Source organism: Silurus meridionalis, chromosome 23, assembly GCF_014805685.1.
Source record: "Silurus meridionalis isolate SWU-2019-XX chromosome 23, ASM1480568v1, whole genome shotgun sequence".
Classification (NCBI taxonomy): Eukaryota; Metazoa; Chordata; class Actinopteri; order Siluriformes; family Siluridae; genus Silurus; species Silurus meridionalis.
The window spans coordinates 10,310,363-10,335,666 of record NC_060906.1 but is presented as its reverse complement, the minus strand read 5'-3'; the positions used below and the strand labels follow the sequence as shown (position 1 = coordinate 10,335,666).

General features: G+C 42.2%; 1 protein-coding gene across 4 annotated transcripts; it reads right to left on the bottom strand.

Annotated features, from left to right (window-relative positions):
* Positions 1-1,032: 1,032 nt before the first annotated feature.
* prrc2c (proline-rich coiled-coil 2C) lies at positions 1,033-23,606 on the bottom strand. 4 transcript variants are annotated; one of them, XM_046835732.1, is made up of 34 exons: positions 23,223-23,606; positions 19,562-19,732; positions 18,917-19,094; positions 17,672-17,781; positions 17,394-17,519; positions 16,966-17,258; positions 16,273-16,352; positions 15,980-16,119; positions 15,757-15,841; positions 14,804-14,987; positions 14,084-14,651; positions 13,730-13,896; positions 12,657-12,894; positions 12,136-12,340; positions 9,517-11,964; positions 9,232-9,392; positions 8,978-9,132; positions 8,419-8,794; positions 7,828-7,913; positions 7,530-7,724; positions 7,192-7,440; positions 6,966-7,058; positions 6,749-6,850; positions 6,388-6,574; positions 6,048-6,245; positions 5,818-5,939; positions 5,310-5,452; positions 4,978-5,212; positions 4,761-4,868; positions 4,464-4,658; positions 4,259-4,383; positions 2,764-2,890; positions 2,445-2,669; positions 1,033-2,346 (listed from the first exon to the last, which is right to left on the bottom strand). In XM_046835732.1, the coding sequence occupies exons 2-34, from the start codon at positions 19,674-19,676 to the stop codon at positions 2,092-2,094; spliced, it is 8,274 nt and encodes a 2,757-aa protein (XP_046691688.1). In that variant the 5' UTR covers positions 19,677-19,732; positions 23,223-23,606; the 3' UTR covers positions 1,033-2,091. The 4 variants fall into 4 exon arrangements, with proteins under 4 accessions (XP_046691688.1, XP_046691690.1, XP_046691689.1 ...); XM_046835734.1 differs by having other exon boundaries at positions 4,280-4,383; XM_046835733.1 differs by having other exon boundaries at positions 17,394-17,516.
* Positions 23,607-25,304: the final 1,698 nt, after the last annotated feature.

Below are 25,304 nucleotides of genomic sequence, written 5' to 3'. Positions count from 1 at the left end.
AGTTTTTTTTAAATAATCGGATAGTGACAAGTACAATTAAACCAAGCTAATGTTAAAATCCACTATTAACTTCTAATTATTAACAGCCTAATTTTTTTTTGTTAGATTTGCCCACCAACCATATGCATTAGTAAATCTTTAGATTTCAGTAACAATAAATATTTAAGTGATGTTACCTTATTAAAAGAGCATCAAGTCTCAAAACATAATGCTCATTTGTCTGTACAGTGTAGAACCAAAAAAAAAAAAAAATTAATTTTGCATCAGGAGTCAAATACAATCAAATAATTTAAAATCTACACAATAATACTGTTAGTCACTCAGCCCACTCGGTCATTTTCTGTTACAGATCGACACGGCCCACAGTTAAAGAAAAATTATGTGGCCCTCCACAGAAAATTTTGGCACCCCTGCTCTTCAAAAAAGTGTGAAGAATCAGACCAGACATTTCATTTTTGACAGCATATTATTTTATTAGTTTCTGTAACCAAACCAATGTAAATAAGACCTTACATATTTTAAACAGCGATTTAACCCCTGTACAAGTAAAACAAAACGACAAAAAAAAAAAAAAAAAAAAAAAATCATTGCCCTCTCCACTCCTTCCTCTCCCATGTGTCATTTGGGAGCCACACTTAAACGCCTGTATATCTGCAGCCTCCTATTTGCATTAGCAACCTGAAAGAAATGGACTGGAGAGGATCAAGGCCCAGAAGATTGAGGCCTGTGGATATTAGAAAAGATGTTCTTTATGCATCTCAACTACAGTTCTGTCCCCACCACTACCACATCTTTCTGTTCTTTCACACTCGAGTTTGAGTCTCATTTTGAAATGTTCTTTTTATTTAACGTAGCCGCTATATATAGTATTAAAACACTGGTGAGAAACCCAAGCTCGGTTTTCCGTGATACCTCTCCGCACCTCTACTATCTCCAGCAGCATGGCATGACTGAACTGTGACAAAAAGTGTGAAACATCTGAAACACCTCTACTCCTGTTCAGTGAAGGGCTGAAGAGTACGGGACCAACTCTGAAGTAAACTAGTAACCATTTATTTGATAATAATAATTAAAAAAAACATTTTGTATAACTCGGGGCTTCTTATAACACCTAACCTTTGGCTAAAGATCCCAAATGGTTTTTTTTTTTTGTTTTTTTTGTTGTTTTTTTTACACGCTCGCATTTCGTACAAAGCTCCCAGGAAAAAAAAAATTCAAGGAAGAAGGTATGAAGGAAGGCTCGCAGTAGAGGGACAGCCATCGCTGAATCAATTGAATTCACCAGCGTGAAGTATCGGATCTGTTACTCTAACCATGCACTGCACTCAAGGGAGAACTTTAAAAAAAGCATAAAGATTTTTTTTTCAGCATTTTATATACGCTGTACTGTATTGTTTTTGATGCACATCTTGGTCAGGAGAACTTGCTTCACTATAGTGACAGGGAAGAGAGAAAGAAAGTAAACATTGGCCATAGACAGGCTAAAGATGCTTATTTTCACGTCTTTCTCAACTGCTTAAACCGCAAAGCTTGGGGAAAAAAAAAAGAAGATCAAAAACAAACATTTGAAACAAAGATTTCGTTCTTTACCTACAAAAAGAAAAAAGGGGATAAGAAGACCGTTCAATAAACAAAGGAATAAATCGCCCTCCTAATGTGATTCTAGTTGAGAAAAAAGTGGGAATTGATTATAAAAACGGTGCATTTAGCAGCAAATTTTCCTTTCCCCCCCCCCCTCGCCTTTTCTCTTCATTGTACATTAGTGATGTACGGTCATTTATGTTCTGCTTTTTTTTATGTCCATTGGAGAAAAAAAAGGAAAAAAAAAATAATAAAAATACAAAACAAAAAAAATCTCCACTATGGAGAGAACAGGAGATCAATGGGAGTATCAGTGAGTGGTGGAACAGAAGAAAGACAGGGCAAAGGTGAGTGATCAACAGATTATAGCATACTTACACGCTACAATTCACCCAGCAAACCCTGTTTCCCATCTCCACAAATCGAACGAAATCTTCCCCTCTAACCATTATTCTCCTGTCAAATCACTGCATCCATCATTGTGTCAGTCCTGTCAGAAGTGATGTTGGTTTACTTGCTGTCCTCTGATTTGATGGCCTGGGGCTTGATGGGACCGGTGCGGATAGGCTTGGTCGTAGGGAGAGCTGTGGGTTTATCGGGCTCAGTGCGTTCTTGTGGAGCCCCCTGGTGGTTGGGTGCGACACTGTCAATGGGCTTGCCTGCTCCATCCATACGAGCAGATTTAGCAGCTGAATTCTTCATCTGCTGCTGCTGCTCAGAGAAGAACTTATGAGTCGACTGTAGTACCTCTGCTCTTTGTTTAGCCTAGAAGGGGACAAAAACGTTTGATAAAATAATACTTAATATTCCTATCCCACGGACGAACGCATGGATCCTTCTAAATTATTTTCCATGAATCTCACCTTAAGGTCCTGCTCAGCCTTGAGAGCTGCATGCGTGCCACGAGGTGCTAGAGGCGGCCCAGGGGGACCTCGTGGAGGATGCTGAGGTCTTGGGTGTGGCATTAGGCCCCCACTAAGGTTTGGGGACATTGGGGGACCCATGGGGTTTCGTTGCACCCCTCCAGGAAAAGAGTTAGCGTGAGGGGGGCGAACCAGGGGAGACACCATGTTGGGCCGAGACAACAGCTATTTGGGAGAGAGACAGGAAATGAATGTTGGGTAATGGCCAGATAAAAATCCAATGAATCAATAAGGTAAATTAATTCTCTCGGTGACGTACCTGCGGGTTGAACTGTCCAGGGAAGTGCTGTGGGATTTGGATGCCTTGTGACCCAGATTGAAACTGTTTGGGATACAACATGCTGTTTATCTTACTAGACTGATTGCTGGGGCTTGTGGAGCTCGCCCTAAGGAAACAAAATATGGAATTCAGATCAAGCAGTCAAAATTAATGTCAGATGAAGCAATCAATAGAGTCCTAGGGAAATCCTTTACATGATTAAACTGATACTTTATAATGTGAACCCATACATATGTATATGATGTACATTTCTGATTTGGCATATAGAACCAAATGTATAAGCTATATATGGAAATAAAAAGGGCAGAGCTGTCACTCAATACAGGACTCCCAGTGAAACTAATTGCTTCATTAAAAAAAAAAAAAAAAAAAAAAAAGTTGTGTATTTTCATAAATGATTTGTACATAAAACAAGAATCTTTCAGGCTCTATATGAAATGCAGCTTAATGGATGCCATGTAACCAAAGGATGGGAAAGCTTTATAGTAGATTCTAACAGCATGTCTAACAAGCTTTCTGTAACCCAACAAACCTTAAAAAAAACTAACAAATAATAATAATAAAGTAACGAGTAAATAAAACAAGTAAAGTTGCTTAATCAGTCAGATTATCCAGAAGATACAAAGCTACACATTTTCTGGGTCAAAATATTTTTTTTATTGTTTTAATGAAAAAATGGCTTTCAGCAGACTGAATTTTCAGTGTTTTAAAGTGCATTGTGGAAAATAACATTATTAATATATATATATATTTTTTTTTTCTTTTTCCTTAATAAATAAATAAATACAGTAGACACTTTAAAACACAAAACCAAGGATATTTTGTGCCTTAAACGAATAAATTAGAACCTACATAGTGGGAATAATTAGAGAAACATTGTATAAACAATAACACAGAAAATTAAATGAATGAATGAATTAATCTATGTCAATATTCCAATATTAAGCAACATCATTTAGTCAATGGTGGACGAACTACACCGTGTAATAAAAAAAAAATTAGTTGAGTGGGTAAAATATGACTGCAGTAAAAGTGCTTCCTTTAAACTTTCACTTGAGTAAAAGTATAAAAGTATTTGCCTTCAAAAGTACTATGATTTATTATGGATATAATGTTCCATTATAATTTGTCAAGATTCTTAATCGGCTCATTCTATGTGAAACGACTCTGTTCCTCTTAGCACACTAGTCTATTAAAAGAACGATAACGAGTCAAAAACTGATTTCTATTAAAATGATCAAAAAGCCAAAACCACCAAGGGCCAATCAACAAGTTTTACAAAAAAAAAAAAAAAAAGAGCACTTGCTTGACCCTGATTGGTGACTTGCTGTGTGTTTGACCAGTTATGTTTTTATCCACTCAAATAAATTAGAATAGAAATAATTACATACACAATGTTTTTTGCCTCAAACTACATGGTGTTCATTAAAAAAATAAAATAAAATTAAAGAAGAAAAATGTAATTTGACATCACCTGGTATCCAAGAGTGTATACCTGTAAGGACTTGAGGTAGGGGTTGTGCTTCTTGCACTGACTGGGGGAGTTCCAGGTTTCACATCCATCCCAGTGCCAAACAGTTTTAAGTCCATATCACACATCTGTCACAAACAGAGTATTAGACTGGCTGAAACACACGATTCTTTTTATTTTATTTTTATAAGATTGGAAGCACACACACCTTGTTGGAAGGCTGCATCATGTTGTGCGTGTTCTGGCCAATAAGGCCACGGTATGCCTGGCTGCTTGGGGGCTGGCGGTTCATGTTGGGTGGCTGAGCCTGAGGTGGGTTAGGGGGCAGGGCCAACAGAGGCTGACCTCCGCCAGAGCCAAAATTTGGCAATGATAGCTGAGAGCCAGGCATAGGAACAGTCACCTAATACAAGGAGAAAGGAATCGCAGTATGCATATTACTGCACCCTAGAGAACAAACTTGTCTGTTTCATGCACGTATGAATATAAAGTGCTATGTGGATACCTGTTGTAGTGCAGAGCTGGGGCTCTGTGTTGAGCTGTAGTAACTGCTCTGTGTATGCTGCTGTACTTGTCCAGAGTAAAGATTTGAATGCTGACTCATACCCTGGCGCTGCAACATAATCATAAAAGGAGTTAAAGCAACATTCCACAAACGAGTAGCCGAATTTGATAAAAAATCCTGACTGGAAATGTTAAACATCTGTTTGTGAGTTGATCACCTGTAGCATGTGTGTATCCATCAGCTGAGAGCCACCCATTCCAGAGGGCTGGTTGAGCTGTGGTTCAAACACAATTGGAATATGCTGTGTGTTGGAGGTTTGTTGGAATGCCAAGCTGGACTGGGGCTTAGCCAGCTCAGGGGGCTGCACTCCAGGGTAGCTGTGCAGCGCTGTTCCTGATAACATCATGGGAGATGGCTGGGACAAGCTGTTCTGCATGAAAGCCTGCTGAGACCTGGTGATATAGAAAAATAAAAACATGAAAACATAAAAACAGATCTGTAATTCATTCCTATACACCAACTCAAATATGCAAAAAATATATGGGTTACCTGTAAGGCTGCATTGAGGAGCTAAAGAGGTCTTGCGGCTGAGATACTGGAGGGCCGGTGCTGAGGCCGAGCGGAGCCTGATGCTGTGGCTGACCCTGAAGAGAGGCGTAGATTGGGATAGGAATCTGCTGCACTGCTGTAGGCTACAGGAACACAGAGCAGAAAGTCAGAAAGCAACAACACTGCAAATGCAGACACATAAAAACACTTGAACTTTGATTTACATACATACAACTTGACTAATAGAATATTAATCCACAAGAATAATACACTAATTATTGTCAACTAGGAATGCAACAGTGTGTTGATTCTCAAACCAAGTACAATGCAACAAATAAAGCAGGGGTCTTTAGTTTGGAAAAAGTTTGGGGTCCCCAGATATAAAGCTTTAAACATGGGGAAAATAAAATCATAATGAAAACCCACTGCACCCAGAAATTTCTCTCTTTTTAGGCATGAATCAATTACAGCAGATGTACATATAACCAAAAAGGTGTGCAAAATGTACCTGTGAGAGTCCAGGCTGAAAGCCTTGCTGCTGGGCTATGGGTGGAGGAGGCATGCGAGCATGCGGTGTGCTAAATAGATGGCTGGTGTCCATATAGTAGGCTGAGATCTGTGCAGCAGAACCTATACGTGCACACAGCATCAGCATAAAAATACGGTACAATAACATATGAACTTTAAAAGGTAACAGAACAAGAATGGTTTTGCTGTTAAACCACATGAACAGTTTACCTGCTGCAGACTGAGACACAAAGACCTGTGGAGTCTGCTGCTGCGGTAACAAAGACTGTACACAACCGAGCTGGGAGAAGTTGCTGTTGGACATTCCTGAAATCTGCAGCTGCTGTGGTTTCACCTTACATATGTTAGGAGGGTCTGACGAAGATGTGGTCTTGGTGCTCAAAGATGACGTGGTGTAAGTGGATGAACCTGTAGAAGACTGTGTGTTAAGATCAAATGTATCTAGATTCATGATGAATGAATCAAAGACAATGGGTAGATTTCAGGATTTTAACAATATAGGATTTAATTCATGGGTTTTTGGGGGCAAGGAGTATTTATCATCATATACCTGACAATGAGGTGCTGGGTGTCACTGAAGCAACAGGGATCTGGGGCATGGAGGCACTGGAAAAGGAGCTGAAAGAAGCACTGCCTGCACCTCCTCCGCTGGTGATAGGAGAAGCAGAAGAGGTGACAGGAGAGCTCTTCTCTCCCAGACTTGGAGAGTTCTCCCATGCCTTACGAGCTGACTCCATCTGTTGAGGTGCAAACACAAGAACAGGCTTATAGACACTTCTGATGTAGAAATTGTACAACGTATACACACACTACAGAAATTAATAGGATCGTAAAAGATAAAAGGTTTCAGGCTTTCTAACAAACAGACAAAGTTTAAAATCTGCAAATAGTTTATTTCCATAGACCATCACCTTTAGCGTGAGGTCCACTGTAGCAGGAGAAACCGTGCTCAGGCTAGAGGTCTGCTGCAGGGTTTCTCTACGAGGCAGGGGGAGTGAGGGAGGCAGTGCCACCTGAATATTCAAAAAGAGGAAGAAGGCATCAAAATATAAATGAGTGAGGGGCTGATTAATAAGAACAAGCAGGACAAGCAGAGAGAAGACGATATTAACTGCAACTGTGGCTTACATTAGCAACTATGCTCTCCTCCATCTTGCTTCCACCAGTAGCCACAGCGTCAGCCAGCGAAGAGGACGGAGTAGTGTAGTCAGTCACAGATTCCTACAAAACAACAACAATTCACATCAATTTACTTCAAAATGTCACACATCCAGCTGAATAACATTGATCTCTATTATAAATAAACTAAATAACGTAGATGAGTGTAGTCCTGATGTGTCGGTTGGCTTCATACCTTGGTACTGCTTGAATATTCAGCTGAGGGTACCGTGATCATGCCTTCAATATCTCCTCCTAATTCTGGAACCTTGTCCTGAGCAGGAGAGCTGGTGTCTCTTTCCCTGTTGCAACCAGGACCACTCTTTTCTAACACATCTCCTTCTGATTGCCGCCCGTCTTTGGCCTTCCGGTTCTTTAGTGAGCGCTCCTTACCGATTGGACCAGGTTTGTACTCCTTCTGCTCGGGAGCAGCAATGTCAGGCAGCTGGTAGAAATGGATTGCAGATTTTAATGCATAGCAAGAAACAAGAATAAATAAAATTACCAACATTAGATAAAAAAAAAAATAATTACCTTTTGGGGTTTGATAGGTCCAGCACGAGGTTGTTTCTGTCTCTGTTCTTTGGGTTCAGGCAGTTTATTGTCTGATGTTTTTTCCAGCATTGCTGGTGCTCCATCACTGTCTGTACTACCTGCTGATGAAGGAGCACCGAACTGGATACGTTCCATGCCAAGTTCAACACTGCTGTCTGTTGCTGCCTTCACACCCTGAATATATACATCAGAAACACTTAATCCAAGTCAACAAAATGATTAAATAAAAATCTTGAATTACTGTAAATTATGTAATACAAAATAACACCAGACTCACTTCAGCTGTCACAGTGCCAGCAAAAGAGGTAAGAGGTTTATTCCAGGCACTGACTGAGGGTGGCTGAGGGGGGCTGATGGGCCCGACTGAAATTCACACACACACACACACACACACACACACACACACACACACACACACACACACTTAATGTCTAAATAACTTCTGGGAGAATAACTAAATAACAAAAGTGAGTACATGTACACCTATTCATGCCAATTTCTTTCGGTACAGGGCTTTTCCATTCATTTTATTACATTTTTTCGATTTAATTTGTGCCAATTTAATCAATATAATAAGCAAAAAGGTGTATTGCATTAATTTGATTTACACTACTTTACCCAATTTATGTTAAAAATAGAAAAATATTTAATATATGATTAAACCAAGTAGGCATTTAAAAATCACAATTGTATTAAAAATGTAAACTGTTGATGTTCACAAATAATTACTAACAACAAAAAAGACGCAATTTCTTCCCCGTAACTGTACCAAATCGTTAATTTTGTGTACAGTTACACACCTAATATATACACACAAACAATTAATATAAGTATATATAAATATATAAAATTAAAGAAAATGTGTTACGTTTCTTGACATCAGTAAGAACAGTGGAGCCAGCCACTTTATTCTCCCACAGTTCAGTGCCCAGGGTGCTGTGTGGCTGGGTTTTAGTGGAAAAGTCCACAGATGCAGGTGGCAGAGGGGCCACAGCACCCTCTAAAGGTTGAGAAGATGCGGTAGTCTGGGTCTGGGCAGAAAGGCTGTGCTGGGAGACGGCGATTGATTGTTGTGGCTGAGACTGTGGAGGTGGCTGAGAGGAGGTCTGAATCTGATGGGCTGTAGATGCAGGCTGCTGCTGTGATGGAGCTGATGCTTGTTGCTGTTTTCTGGCAAACCGTGGTGGCAGTTTGGAACCACCTCCACCCCTGCCCTTTTCTCCAGAGCTTTTTTTACCCCAGTTCTATAGAAGAAGAAAAAAAGTTATATTTTAATATCAAAATTTGACTTATTGCTCCCATTAAACCTTTTCTACTACATTTTTGGACAAAAGTACAACAAATCCAGCAGTGACATTCTTTAACTCTGCTGCAACGTTTCACAAAATTAACAATAAAGTGTAACCATTCAGCCAATCAATGCAAACCTGAACAGTCTGCTCCTCTTTCTTTCTCCTTTCTTCATCCTGCAGGCGTTTCTGCTGCTTTCGAGAGACCACCTCGGTGAAGCCATCATCATTAGTGTTGGACTGCGGGTCCTCCAAGGTAGTCACCTCTGGATGATCGTCAATGATTACCACACCTCAAGACACAAACACACAAGGTGAAATGAACATCTTAAAAGTGGAGGTTTGATGTTAATAGGGGTAGAATTTGATTAAACATGATTTTGGTGACTCACTGGCATAATTGTTAAGGTCAAACTGGGATAATGCGTTCTCCTTCTCCTTAGGTTTTTTGACCGGTTGCTTGGACTCCTCTTTACGGCGGGCAGGTGCTGGATCTTTACTAGACTTATGATTTGCTCCAGTCTGGGAAGCATCTGCACTTTGAGCAGAAACACTGCAGAGAAGAAAATTCAAAAGATTGGGTTGTCAGTATGCTTATGGTGAAATCCTGAAGACATGCAGAAGTTTGTGTTGTTACACTTAGGACTATATAAATAGGTTGACTAAAAGGAACTCACCCCCTGCGTCCGGATTTGGCTCCTGAACCTCCTCTACGCTCACCCTTGCCCCCTGTGTACCCTCTACCAGCCGCCTTTGCACCAGGGTTACCCCTCCGATTTTGTCGGTCTCCTGGCCTTTGACTGGAGAAGCTCCTTTTGGCTGCAGGAATTGCCTCACGTTTCGGAGTTTGCCCTGCCTCTGCAGGAGATTTGCTCTGGACTCCCATGGTTTGGGGAGGTGCAGATGATGAGGATGATGTAACAGCAACCACAGCATCAAGCGCACCCTTTCTCTCTTCTCGTTCTCTCCTCTCATTAAAATCACTACTTTCAGAAGCAGTCTCCCACTCCTCGTTGGCCTGGTCTGAAGAGTTTTGATTAGACAAGTCTGGTGATTTGCTGCCAGCAGCAACCACTATGGTGGTTCCTGTTTCTTGAAGTACAGCCGCTGTTACAGGAACCTCAGCAGGAGTGGGGACCGTGGTAATGGATGCTGTGGGCACTATAGAAGGACCTTCGGAAAGGGTGATGGACATACCTGGAGCTTTGGACACTGCTGCAGAAACAGAATCAGAGACCAGAGCAGGCAACTGTGTTGCTGCAACAGTTGCTGCTTCACCTGCTATGATTGCTGCTTCACGTTCTTTAAGTCTCCTAAACCGTGGTGGTTTATCCTGTCTGGGGGGTCTCGCTGGTCTCGGCCGCCGAGGTCTCTCTCGAGTGCTTTGTCCAGCTTCTCTTAATTTCTTGCCCTCGTGTTTGGGCAATCGCTGCTCAGAGGCTGTGCCATCCATGCGAGATGCCTCTGCTTCCTCTGGCCTAAATGTCTCCATAGGTTTGGAAGGCCAAGGCAGGTTCTCCCTCACCCCAGCCCGACGCATAGGAGCAGTCCGGTTGGCAACCCTCTCTCTGCCACCACCTCGCCGGTTGTACAGTCCTCCTCTACCACGTCTCATTGGTTCCCCCTTAGGAAGAAATCCAGGTTTAGGCCGACCATCCTCTTCCCGAGGCCCAGGTCTATCTGGTAAATGCCCAGGTCTAAAACCAGAAGCAGCTTTTGTAAGGGGGCGAGAATCAGGCAGTTCACGACGCAGAGGTCTATTAGGCTTAGCAGTGGGCTCACGGTCAGAAGGCCCGGTATCACTGGCAGATTCTCTGCCCTCACTCTCAGAGTCAGTGTCTGATCCTCTCCTTCGCCTGCGTTTGGGCATCACTTCAAAATCTGAACTTTCACTGCGAGTCTCACTTTCCTCACGGCACCGGAAACCTGCAGTGGCGCTCAGGAGGTCAGGACGGGAGCGCGGCTCTCGGTACGCGTACTCAACACGCTCAGGGCGACTTCGCCCACGGCCACCTCGTCCTCTTCCACTGTAGCTGCCTCGATAACTACGCCCACGTGAGTAGTACTCGCCCCGACCCCGCCCTTTGAAGTTAGCATCAGCAGGCCAGTCATGCTCCCTGTCCCTTTCCCTCTCCCTTTCCCTCTCCCCATCCCTGTCCCTCTCTCTTTCCCTCTCCCTCTCTTCTCTCCGATTAGCTCGTGACAGATTGGATTCTTTTCGAGAAGATAGTTTGGGTTCAAGGCGTTTATCACCGAGTGGTGGTTTGCTTTGCTTTTCCTCCTGGGTAGTGTTGGCTGTTGTGCCTAAGGGTGTCTGGGGCTCTCTCGTTTTATGAACAGTAGGTGCTATTCCTTCTTCTGGTCCAGCCATAATCTCTTTTGTCCCTTCATTGGAAAACTTCTGGCTATCCAACATCGTAGTTCCAGCAGTCAAGGGTTTTTTAAGAACAGTGCTTTCTTTTTTAGACCGATCCCCTCGCTCATGACGCTCCTCTTTCTCTCGCCTCTGCTCCCGTTCCTCTTTCATGTCCCGCAGGATGGGCTTCTTTATGGGCCCTGACCTCCTAACTGGCCTCTCTCCACCAGCTCCTTCTCTTCTCCCTCCGCGAGACCCCCAGCGTAACTCGCCCTTCTGTTTACCAGGTGCCTGTAGAGGCAGCTTGTCTGCTTTGTGCATACCATCAGTAGAAGTAGGTGGAGTCGCACGGTTGTTAATCACAGACCCCTGGCCAATGGGCTCCTTCCTGGAAATATCCTCTAATCTTTCTGCAGCTTCGGGGAGATCCACAGTCTTCTGGACTATAGTAACAGCTTCAAACCTGGGCTCCTCCAATTTAAGAGAGTGACTTGACCCTTGAGAAACAGTCCTCTTCAGAACAGCCTGCCCAATGGCCTCAACGTCCTCTCCTCCAGAAAGCGTGGCTACCTCAGATTCAAAGGAAGAGACGGCAGGGGCTCTGTCTGTATGTAGCAGACCTGGCACCTCTTCTGATACATGACTAAAAGTGGACAGCGGCTCAGGTGAGTCTCTGAAAAAGTCTTTCTTTCCCCTCGTTTCCAGCGTGCTGTGCTCCTGAGGATACACCGATGACAGTCCCCTTTCCAGGTCCAGACCTGCCTCCAGTCTTTCCACATAAAAAAAAAAAAAAAAAAACCAATTTAAGAAAGTGCATATGAGATGGAAAGTTCATATTTTAAAATAATCCCAAAGTTTTCTGTCATACTGATGGACTAATCAAACATCAAAACAAAGTACTACAAGTTGACCAAATAAAGCTATTATATGTTTAACACACCTTGGCTCCTTGCAGTTCTCCTGTACTTTAGGAGGTGTTGCAGATGTTAAGGGCTCAGTTTGAGGGTAAGGGTCAGAACCCCACACCATTCGAGGCTCACTGGTTATCCCATGCTCTCTAATCGGTCTGTGATCAAAGGAATCTGAACCAGAACTGCTATTATCAGTGGGCTCTCGGCAGACCATCTGTTTCGGAGGCATTCTTCCTGTTGGGAAAAAGTTCAATCACGCCTAAAGAATGATTTCTTTCAATGCAACATTATTTAATAAGAGCAAAAAATGCAATGTACAGATTTGTGCTAGAGAGCTTAATCCTAGTACTAACTCCTGAAAAAATCCCAAATTGGTTCGTGCTCACAAAAAATTAAATGTACTGTTATATATGTTTAAGGCAACAAGAAAACGTCTTACTGGAACAATGGGGGTACTTGGTTTTTGTAGTACATTAAAAGGTGGCATAATGAGACTGATGATCTGTTGTGGAGAAGCCGAAAGAAAAAGATTAAAGGTGGAATAATCTACCTGGATGCATGGGAGGCATATCCATAGGTGGGCGTCCAGACATCATACGTGGGTCCATATATGACTGCATCATCAGCCAGCGTGGGTCAAACCCAATGGAGGCCAAGTGTTGGTGATGTGGACCTATTGGCTGATAGAGAGAGCGGTGCTGAGGGGGCACTGACCCCCCTGAGGGGGACACCGTGCCTCCACCGGTCTGCTGCTGTTGCTGCTGCCACTGCTGTTGCTTCAACTGCTCCTGGAGGCATTACATGCATCATGAGCCAGAATGTTTTCTTTTATATGCATTCCATTTAGGGTTGTAAGATGAAAGATTACTGGAAACTTTATCTGGGGAATTTTGGAAATATTGCAAGTTGGGAGCTTACCAAGAATATATGGGAGTTAATTAAAAATTTTGGGAAATTTGTATATACCATCATACAAATAAACATTTAGCTTGGTCTTAAGCCGACATGCATGCAAACTAATGGATTTAATTTGATTTTAAATGACATTTTTGAGTGTTTAATTGTTAATTTATAAGAATTATTTGTATAATTTTGTTGCATAATAGCTTACACACAGGACAAGGATGTTTTAAACAAATGAATTTAATATTAATGCAATTTACTGGCCAAGATGGACATTTTATACAACTTGTGTGCAGGATTCAAAAAGTGATGTGTTATGGAGGAATGCACAGTGCATGTAGGGGGTGTTTTCTCAGAAGCCCTGTAGTAAGTGTGTGTGCACGCATGTGATTGTTGAATGTACAGGGTATAAATTCAACTGAAATTGCATTAAATCTGGTTGTTAAAACCTGCAGGATTTAAGTTCCCTGTTATCAGCTACCCTGCAATTTAGTAAACTCCCACTTTATTCACACTAATTCATGTAGAAAGATTCTAGTCTTAAGTTCTTGAAATTTTGCAAACCTAAATCCATTCATTAGCTTAGGTGGTTTTAGAGAAACTCAAACCTCTTTCTATACATAGATCATTAATTACCCCCCCCAACAGATTTACAAACACGCATTCCACTAATGCGAAACAACGGTTTATGAAAACAGATTCTCTGTGTGAGTCAAATACCTGCTGTCTAAGAAAGCGGGGTGGGAGAGATTTCTGGAACTGTTTGGAGTAACCAGACGGGACTGAGGGGCGAATTGTGGCTCCTGCCTCACCCTCATTCTCCAGCTGTGGATGGGGCATTTCCTCATTGACCGTGTGATCAAGTCGAGTCACCTGAGGCTCCTCTACTGCAAAAGAATATACAGCAACGATTGTTTTAAAGAAATCGTACTCAAACATCAATTCAATGTTTATTCTGTTTAATAGGGATTGTGTTCTGTTCTTAACGTGCTAGAATTTGTACTGCAACAAACTAGGTGATATGAGTTATAGGCACTATCCCATAGAGATATGAATTCTCCATCCCATTCTTACCTCTGCACTCTTCTGGGTTAAAGTAGTCTCTAATTGGTTGTCTTTCCACCTGTACCTCCTCAACTACTGCAACTGCAACATCCACTTCGGCTTCCTGCGATTCGCTAACAGTCCTTTGGGGAGGAGGGCTGGGTTGCCTGGTAACAAACTGTGGCTCCTCCTCCACACTTGGCTCTGGCCCGTCATTGGAAGGTATAGGCACAGATGAGAGGGGTTGCTGTACAGGAGCAGGATGAGTGGACGAGGGTTCAGCAGGCAAGACTGGCAATATTTCAGCCTCCGACTCATTGCTCTGGAGAGGCACAGTAGATTTCGGTGCTTCCGGAGTAGCAGCAGGCCGCAGTTTTTCATTAAGGCGTTTGAGTTTCTCGGCACAGGCCGCTAGCCTCTGCTCCTCCATACGCCTCTCCTCTTCCTCACGGCGCCTCCGAGCGCGCTCCACAGCCTCAGAGATTTCAGACTGCTTCTTACGTTTCTGTCGCCAGGCCTCTGAGTCATCCTCACCACCACCATAAGCTGTGGAAGGTTTCAATACACGAGCTGCACCAGTTCCTGCAGACCTTCCAGTCTGGAAGAATAAAGGGCCTGCCATCAGAAAGCTCCCATTTTCAACAGCAAGAATCTTTTGTGCAAAATGTATTGAAACAAATACTGTGTGCCATACACAGGCCCCAGAGTCACGATTTAACAATCTGAAAATTTACAATTGAAGATGAATACCTGGTAGTCTTGGGACTGTCCTTTTTTGCTGCATTGCGTTCCACTGCCTGGTGAGGAAGCTCTAGGCTCCCCGCCGTCTCCCCACGAGTTCTTGCACTCACTTCTTTCCTCCCCACCTTCTTTCCAACCCTCCTGGGTATCTTTGTTGCGCGATCGTATGCGGTCCACCTTATTTACCCACTCCCTGTATGCACAAAAACGCCCCAAAAACAACCCCCCCAGAATTTAAGTTATAAACACTGTGAAACATACTAGATAATTTTCATTTATAAGATTGGAGATAAAGGTGAAAAAGGTAAAAGGTGCTTTTATACTCTTATATACGACCTTCCGATCAGTAACCCAGAGCCTTAACCATCAGCACATCCCCAAAAGAAAGAGGTTAAAGCCATAGTCAGTACTTGTATCTGCTTTGTGCTTAAAATCTTTGCTATCTGTTCTTGTATTTGGATTTAAAACTTGAAAGGGCACGATCAATACCCAAAGTATTTTATGTGAACCCTAGAAAACCATGAAAAGCAAACTTTTTAGTCACAATTTCTGACACAACAATTTACAGAAAACTGTGTTTAACTCCTGCAGAACTGCTTTTTATCAACTGGGTTGATAAAAAGGCTCGGCTTGCAACAACTTGTCTGTTTTATCAGGGGTACTATGGATAGCACTAATGTATGTGACACCAATCATTGTATAATCCAAACTCCTAAATGAGTAGCTACGGGCAGTGTATAAGCAAGTTCTTTCACATTCATTCAGGATGACTTATCACAAGACTTTTTTTCCCTGTACATAAGATTAGGAAAATTAATGCCAAAGATAAATATTGTGTTTGGTGTAAGTAGGGAGGTCAGAAAATAAATAAAATCATCGCTATAATCACCTTAAACTGATTCCTTGATATAAATGAATGCAACTATTAATATCCAGGTGGCTTTAAGGAGATTAGCACTCACCAGTTGTCTCCTTTCTCCTTGGCTGCATGATCCTCATCGTCACTAAAATTCAGTTTCTCTGTATAGTCAACTTCCATCTGAGCACCTGGAAGGAGGAAAAGTCATTAGGTGGTCAGCATGGCATTAAGAAGCTAAACGCAAAGCTCCTTGGGCTTATAGTAAGAACAGATTAGAGAACAAACCACTAAATAGGTTAGATTTAGCTTAAAGAGCACAAACTTACCAGCCCAACCCTCATCAGCATCGGTGTCTAGATTGTCAAGCTCTTTCAGTTCAGAAGCACTAATAATTGAGGGTCGGTCTGGATCCTGAAGCCAGGCCTGTGGAGGAGGCTGGACAGGTCTTCCACTAGGCCTTGGACCCCTAGAAACAGCAGCAGAGAGAGGAATAGGTAAAAAATAGAATGTTTACAGAGCTGAAAGAAAGTGTTAAAGTAATTGCAAATGCAATCTTACAAGGATATGCTCTGCTGTGATGACATTAAACAAATATATACATTCTGGCTGGATTACTCACTTCGCTCCATCTTGCTGCCCTGGGTATCTGAAGTTTCCTTGTACAGGTGCATAAGGCATACGAGGGTAGGCATGGAACATCTGCACATTAGGAAGAACAAAAGAATGATTGCAAAACACTAAAAAATGTGAACCAAACATTGCTGAGCCATAAGGCCACAAACTGAGGCAAAGAACAGTGTTGCAGCAGTATAATCTGTGCTAGAGATTAGGATTGAGTAACAAAACAAAACGAGAGAAACAGCACGTTTTACACCAGACAGACACAGTCACATACTATACAATTTGCCATGTTTTCTGTGTTTTGTCAGAATATTTTATACGCCCAACTTAATGACCAAGCACCAGTTTTGTTTTGCTTCATATAATTGTGCGTTATACAGCAAGAAAACAAACCCAAAGTATGCATGCGTGTCACTGCCTCGCGAACCAGACTAAGTGTGAAAGCACCAGTTAATTTCAGTTCATTTAAGACACCCAAAAGCAATAAACAAACTATAAACCACAAAGGTAAAAGATTTTCACAATTCTTCAGTTAAATGTTGAAGTTGGGCAAAGTACTTCAAACACAATTTCTATATGGCCCCTTTTGTTAACTCCAATGTCGGCATTAAACTGTAAAATAAATTGTTTTGCTGTTCAAAACAACCATTTCTGTTTTTCCCTTTTACGAGAATATTAAATCATGACTTACATAAGGTGGCATCATGCTTCTAAACTGAGCATGAAACTGGGAAGGGTCTCCTCCGGGTGGCTGCTGTCCACCGTTGAGTTTGTGCTGTGAGGCGGGAGCAGAAGGTTTGTCTCTGGAGTCTTTCTTTTCCCTGCTGTCCACAGAGGAGGGTTTCCCTGCCACATCCGTGTCTCCTGTTGGGGAAGGAGTGCCACGTCCCTGTCCTGCTTCCTCATTAGCCTTGCCGTCCATCTCAGTATGGCCGGGAGCCACGTTCAAGTTCCGACCCCCACCTTCACGCCAGCTGCCAACATCTGTTTAATAGAAAAAAATTTACAAAGAGCTTACAAAAAATATCAAGGGAGAAGAATTAGCATTTTGATTAACATTGATGTTTAAATGAACACTAAAGCTTCCATCACAATCACAGCAGGACTGTTTTTACTTACTTTGGGGTCTGAGGCTGGGACCCGGTCCATACGGCTCTTCCTCTTGCTCGCCTGATTTCTCTGCCTCACCTGCTGCTTGTAAGCTGGGGAACTCCTGATGGAACTGGCTGCTTACTCTTGGAGCTGCTATTTGGAGAGAGAACAGCACATTTTCATCCAATTCAAGGGTCGAATCTGATCAATACGGGAATAGATTTGAGACCTAGATAGAGATAATGTTTTTGTGCAGTAAATTTTAATCAGCATTTAATAAATGCAGTGTGTGCACTGTGCCTAACCATCCACTGGTCCGGGCTGCTTGTTATTGGCCCAAGAGCGGCTGCCCAGAGGATTTTCAGAGACCTGAGAGACTGGAGGCTTTGGTTGTGGTGGAGGAGTCTCTTGTTGCCTGCAAATACAACCAATAGTTATACATAACGTGACAGAGGGAGAAAGATTGACTTGAATAAAAGAGATAAAGGCGTCTTCAGTAGTGAGGAGCCTGGAATAAATTTTAAACCTTAAAACTTCCATCTAAAACCCAAATCTTAAAGAAATATCCAAATTAATACTGCATTAGATCTTGCAGATTATTTTCTAACAGCAATTACAAGAAGTGTCATGAAGATCACTGGATTAGGGTTGTACGGTGCACAGACACGTCAACGCTGTTTTGACGGCAGTAGTTTCAATATTTCTCTATTTTTAACAGCGCCAATGTGAGCGAATCGCATTACACAGTCTGATAAATCAAGAGTGCACAGCAACGCAAAACAGCATAAAGCGATAAAAGCGCGACGGAGGCGGATCTGTCGCATAGACGGGGGTCGAGGAATCGAGTACAGGTGCGTTTTGTCTTCTTTGCAGATGGTAATCCAAAAGAATACCTTTTAATATATTGTTTAAATGTTACTGACTAGAGGAATTTGATGGCGTTTCACTGGATTTTGTTTGCTGCTAGCTACCGTTAGTGAAAAAACGCGGGACTGAACACAGATTGATGGTGTAAAACTTATTTTTCTTGTGCATCAGTTTTTGGCTGTTGTACAGTCTGACATTATGACAAATGAGATCCTACAGTTTGACATGGGGATCATGTTTGTACAGTCTGACAAGCAACAATCGCAAGGGACTATTTAAAAAAAAATAATAAATAAAATAAACAGGCACACAGTGTGAGCCCGGCATATCAAGGAAACATCTGCAGGTGCGACACTAAAGAAAACTAAGTGAAACAGAAACTTTGAATATCATTCCTCTTTTTTTTTAGCATGCTACACTCAAGCATACACTTAATATTCCTTCAGCATACATGTTTACCATTGTAAAGATATTTTTTAAAGATTTTTATTTATTTATTTAAACACCCCTTTCATTGGCTTAATATTTAGTAGCATTTAATTTCCTTGCTTTTGCAGGCTGAGTGTTGCCTTGAAAATTGAGAAAAACAGGTGTTTTATGTTGGGTTATGTAGCAATACTAAAATTTGAAAAACCAGACAAACCTAATTTTACTTCAAAAAAGGCATTATAAAGCGTGATTACCGTTCTTCTCCAGCCTGGTCCTGTTTTGAGGCCCAACCACTGCCATCCTTGGGAACAATGCTGACATTGGGGTCATTGCCTTTATTTTCAGCCTTCAGACTGGGCAGGTTGGCTGGAGGGGGCATACGCCGACTGACCGCAACTTTGCCCAAACTCTGGAGTCCATGTCTGGCAGCGACTAAAAAAAATAATTTGTTGGAGACATGGAGAAGCTTATGTTTTTAAGACAGGCTACACATATAAAAAAAAAAAAAAAAAAAAGGTGTGAAGTTAATCATGACAACACAGATATGCCCAGGGGAAGCAATTATAATGGACACAGACAACTCTCATAGAACACTTGTACTCTATAGTACTCTATTGCCCTCTCACTTGGTGACTCAAGAGATTATTTTAGCTGATGATGCCCTGGGGGGAAATGTGTTGGGGGTAAAGGAACCAAAGGAAAAAACCTTCTAGCCAGCATTTTACCTTCTACTCACATAAGCAGTACAACAAGTGGCTTTTTAAGCAAATGAACTTGATTCTGCAGGCATAATGCAAATCATTTTCCCAACCTTGGCAGACATTATATTATTAAACAAATTAAACCAGACCTAACAAACTTTCATTTTCTAAAGCAATCACTGGTGGGTGCTGGCATACCTGCGGTTTTCTGGGTCTCCAGAGACTTGCCCTTGTAAGTGTTGAAGAGGCTAAGGGTTGCATACTTGGTCTTGCCATCCTTTGCCTTGGTGCTCTGCCCTGACTTCTCTGACATTTCGCTGGAAACTCATTGAGTCTGGTCCTCCGGTCTCACCCCTCAGAACCAGGCTCCTGTTCAGACGATAGAAAAAGCGAATGTGGTTGGTATTCTTTTGCCATGGAGTAATGCTGAGTCAGAGGGTTAAAAGTCATGATTCCTCTGGTAGGAGTACAAGACAAACCCGAGGGAGTGCAAGGAGGATTTTGCATAAAGCCAAAGTGATTGAAAAACTAGGAAGATGCACTAAAATCTTTCAGTATGTTACCACTTTAGTTAACTATGCCCCAGTTATTTCATCCAACATGCACTTTTAAAAGATCTGCACTATAGGATCACTATAAATCAGTAAAATATTTCACTGACAGTAGTTTTTACTAAGCAAGTTAGTAATTGGACACGAACCCACAAAAGATGTTTCCACAACCAAGAAAACCGACAAAAGCAAAAGTTTCCTGTTTTTATTTAACACAATGAAAGAAAAATTAAGATGCTGGCCAGATTTGTATTTGAAAGCCAAAGACAGAACACCATATCCCACAGCTGAAATGCTGACCTTTTCTGCCAAGATTACAAATACGACGTGCTTCGTTTGAAGAGTTTTGGAAGGTCAATGGCCAGCAAATAAAGCACCGGAATACAAGGTGTGCATTCAGAGGCTTACAATGAGTGCATGACACAGTACACACAAAAAAAGCTAAGCTCTACGATGGACGTGCTGAACGAGAAACTTAAACAAGGTCTCCAGAGAACTGAAAGTGAAACTTTACTTGTTACCATGAATCCGGACACTGCTTTCACAAAGCAAAAAAGCTTTTATACGTGTCAAAAAAAGTTAATTATATGCTATTCAAACCCTTCATGTTTTTTTTTTTTTAAACAGAAGAGTCTAAAGTGAGGGATTGGTGGGAAAATTAACAGGATCTGAGGTGATCGAATTAAACAGCAACTACGAAAATCTTTTTGCAAGATTCTAATAGTTAATGTAAAGCATCAGACATGATGGTAGCAAGTTAAAGACAACATGCGCCCAGTGTTTAATATTCATAAGACGCCACTCGTCCTGCATGCTCACCGATTAGTGTCAAAAAAAGGGGAAGTTAAACATATCTGGTTTACTGATGAATGAGTGATAGAAGACAGTAACTGTCCTGATAGCAAAACTTTCAGATCAGGATCCGGAATGAAGTTGTATCCAGTGCAGTGCATCAGTGTAAGAGTGCTGTCTCTTCATAGATTAAGTGCCTGTGAAGTTCAACATGCCTCCAAATGGCTGCAAACTCTTTGTAACTAAGTGTTCAGGATGGGGGGCTTTTTAGTAACTTAACTGCTTTTTTTTCATCTTGCTATGACAAGAAAGTAAAAGAGAAAGGTGAAAGTATAACACCATCCTGTCGTTCCATTTTCTCCACAAGGTTTTATTCCTAAGTGACTGGTCAAATATTAATGAGAATATTGTATAAGTGTTAAGTGTTTTGAGATGCTTAAAAGAAAAGAAAAAGAAAAAAAAAAAAAAGAAAAAAAGGCAACAAGAGGATGCAGCTAAATTCACCTTCATAAAACCAGCTATGATAAACACCATATTTAAATCCAAGTCACATAATGAAGGCATCACCAGATAACCTCTCCTTACAGGACATTGTTTTATAGAATGAAGCACAGGGCCTGAAGGGTTTTGAAGTCAGCATGTGTAATTTCAAGCTTCCAATATAACAAGATGATGCATTATATGGCCAAATGTTTGTGGCCACCTAGCTTATATACACTTTTCAACCATCCGATTTCAGATTTATATAAAATAAATAAAAAAAAAATAAAAAAAGGAGGACGCTTTATGCCCGTCACTGTAACAGCACAGTGAAATGATTTCTTCACATATCCCTGAGAGGTTAGGAAGATGAAGTCAAAGCACGGGGTCAGCCAAGACAGTGCTCCTGGAGCACAGAGGGGTTAAGTGCCTTGCTTGAGGGTCCAAGAGTGAAAGCTTGGTGACAGTGGGGCTGGAACCAACAGCCTTTCAATCACTAACCCAGAGCCTAAACCACAGCTTCATTAGTCCCCTCTTGCAGTTATAATAAGCCCTAATCTACTGCGGATACTGTGCACTTATCCAGCTACAAGCACAAGCGATAACAAGCTCTGATGTTGTTGAGGAAGTCTGAGATTTTGTCATCATTTTAGTAAAACCCAAAAGCGTTCAGCATGGGGTTGAGGTCCGAGCTCGGCCAAAACCACAGAAAGCATTTGGATTTTAAATCCTATACAACTTTATGGCAGGGATTTGAGACAGAATCATATATGAATGTGATGGTCAGGTTTCTGCAAACATTCAGCCATTAAAAGCAGGGTTAATGTGTGAATGTTTCGGCATAATAAGGTATAAGCCAAAAGATACATAAGGATCCCAAGAGGACAATGATGGGTGAGGCAGGGTCCAGAATTTGAGCTAATCCATTTTCCCATCCCTTAGAATAAAAGCCAATCTGTTACCCACGTCCTTCCTACATCTGCCTCACAAGCGCACGAGCCAATCACAACACCAGCATATTCCCAAAAAGCATTCAAGCGATCGCCAGTATTGAGCTGCAGCCCCAAGGGGACAAGCCAAACGGTCAATAGCCCTTCACTAGGACTGGCCAGTGTGCACCGAGTATAACACCGGCTTCGGCACATCCATTAACGATCCTGCTGCCACAATCCAAACAAAGCCTTGTTTGCCTGTTGGTCGAATGTTCATTCACCTACTTCCTCATTAAGTGTTTCCTTGTCTTCCCCAGACTTTTTCCTGAGCAAGTCTTCACTTAGAAAAGGAAGTAATGAGACATGATCTACAGGACGCCTACAGCCTGCTCATCTCGGTGTGACCCTTATTACAGCAGAAAGAGATTATTTATTATATGTGATCTCTTCCTGCTTGGGGTGTCTGATGCTGGAATGTCCCTGGGTAGTTAATAAAAAACCTGGTGTTTCGTGACACTGCAAATGGTCATTTCCTTTAACTGGTAATGGCATATCAGAATAAATTAAGTCACACTCGACTGTTGCTGAACATTGAGTGGGCATTGTGTCTGGCCATGCACTTGAACAGCAGATTATCAAATTGGTCAGCAGGAAAACCTTCTTGCAGTCTTGGATTTGGCTTCATGGGGGTTTCTCCATGATTGAAGAGCGTGTGAGACGCTGAGATCTGAGATTGCCGGCCCTTACGGCAAACGAGACACAGAGACAGACACAACTAGCATATCTTTAATACAGGGTGGGTGAAAGCGGCCTCCGGTTCAGAGCCCCATTATCCAAACCTTAAACTTTCTAACCTCAAAAAACACCACCTGAAACCGAAATACACGTTATTGTCGGTGCAAATGTACACATTTTTACACCCGGTCCCGGAGCCCAATCAATCCTGCTCCCAAATTCCCAGTGCTGCTAGCTCCACATTAGCCAGCTAGCCGCAGCTAGCCCAGCCCGCATGCTCACACTGTCGAGTCTACGCGCTTTTCTATCCTCTGGTTAAAAAAAGAAAGCAACCGGTGTAACAAAGCGAAACGTGTTTTTGAGCGTTACCTGTTTCCCCCGGTCCCGTCGCAGACTTTTCCCGAAGGCCTCTTCGCCCCGTCCGAGTTTGCACGCGTGTCCGAGCGGCTACTGCTGGATTACAAAAGCGATGCTAATGCTAACGCTAACACTGATTAGCCAGATCTTACAAGCTCCTTCCAAAAAGCAAGGTCGGTCCAGTGGCTTTTCTCTTTCTTTAACGTGTGTGAAAAGAACAAAACAAAACAAAACAAAACCGGACAGGCCCGGTGGCTTCGCTTGATATATTTTTTTTCCTCTTCTTCTTCACCTTTTTTTCTCCTCCCCGTTGACTTGACTGAGACGGTAGAGAGAGATAGAGAGGCCCCCGCTCGCGCCGCCGCGGCCTGTCGCGCAAATCAAAGATGGCAGTGCGCCAATCCACGAGTCCCCTGACGTCATTACGTAGCGGCCGCGCGTACGCTTTTAGAATGTGCGCGCTCGTACGCGTCTGGAAGGCGCGAGACAGAGACAAGAGACGGAACGCGCGCACCGGCAAAGGGAATCAGGATCGGAAACAGGTTTATTGGACAAGTGAATTTTTTCTAATTTGGTTCCAGCTGTTGGTGACTCAAAAGTGCAGACATGAATAACAACACTATACATGTATTTATCTATCAACGAAATATAATACATTTATAATACATATATAATATATATATATGTTAAACATGCTCCTGAGGTACCAGTGACCAGTGCTCCTGTCCCTCTCCTCTACAAAGATCTGCTCAATTCTTCCTGGCCTGCATCTGGATGGGTTTTTCTCAGATTGGAGGGCACTCTGTGTGGCTGGGGACCCTTATCTCGGTAGCACCAAATGTCCATTTGGTGCCACCCAGATGAGAATGGGTTCCCTCTTGAGTTTGGTTCCTCTCCAGGTTTCTTCCTTATACCATCCCAGGAAGTTTTCCTTGCCATAGTTGCCACCAGTTTGCTAATTAGGGAAACACCCACAATTATAAAAAACAATTGTATTTATTCTTTATTAACATATTATCTGTGCAAAGCTGCATTGAGACAGTGTCAATTGTAAAAAGCACCACACAAATCAAAATGAATTAAATTGAATGAATACAGTCTCAACACAGACCACACCTGCCAATTGCCAATTTTTTGCACATCTTTGGCATATCTTAAATAAATTATTAATTAAAACACCATTAAAACACACGTAAATATAATTATCACCAAACGATCCTTTTGCTATGTTTCCACATGGACCATTTTAATTGCCAGATGTGTGCGTAGTTTGTTGCTTGATTTAAAACTTTAATATTATAACAAATACAACTTGAAACTTGGAATTTGAAACTAGCTCATATACAAGACAATATTGATTATAGAGATTAAATAATGAATCCCCAATATACAGAGTGTATGACAGATCAGTAATGTACATAATGTGTGAGAGTGCATGGTACTGCAAATCCACAGAGTTGTCCCGTAGCCTCCGTGGCTGTGTGCTTAATTTTGCTGTTCTGTTGGAAGATGAACTGTCTCCCCAGTCTGAGGTCCAGGAACAGGTTTTTATCTCTGTACATTGCTGCATTCATCTTCCCCGTGATCCTGACTAGTCTCCAAGCTCCTGCCACTAAAAAACATCTCCACAGCATGATACTGCCACCACCATGCTTCACTGTAGGGACAGTATTGGCCAGGTGATAAATGGTGCCTGGTTTCCTCGAGACATGACCCTTGGCATTCAGGCCAAATTCCAGGGCAAACTCCAGGTGGGCTGTTATGTGCCTTTTACTAAGAAAAAGCTTTCGTCTGGCCACTCTGCCATACAGGAATAATTGGTGGAGTGCTGCAGAGATGGTTGTTCCTCTGAAAGGTTCTTCTCTCTTCAAAGAGAAACGCTGGAGCTCTCCAGATTGACCATCAGGTTCTTGGTCACCTTTCTGACTAAGGGCCTTCTTCTCCGATTGCTCAGTTTGGCCGGATGGCTGGCCCTAGGAAAAAAGTGCTGGTGGTTCGAAACTTCTGTCCCCTTCCCCAGATCTGTACCTTAATACAATCCTGTCTCAAAGGTGTACAGACAATTCCTTGGACTTCATGGCTTGGTTTGTGCTC

Bases quoted from the DNA above. Each gene is read 5' to 3' on its own strand.
- prrc2c (XM_046835732.1), bottom strand. From the start codon at position 19,676: ATGTCAGAGAAGTCAGGGCAGAGCACCAAGGCAAAGGATGGCAAGACC. The intron at 4,384-4,463 runs GTGTGTGTGCTT...TGTTTGTGACAG, and splicing joins TGATGCAGCCTTCCAACAAG to ATGTGTGATATGGACTTAAA. The intron at 2,670-2,763 runs GTACGTCACCGA...TCTCCCAAATAG, and splicing joins CTGGACAGTTCAACCCGCAG to CTGTTGTCTCGGCCCAACAT.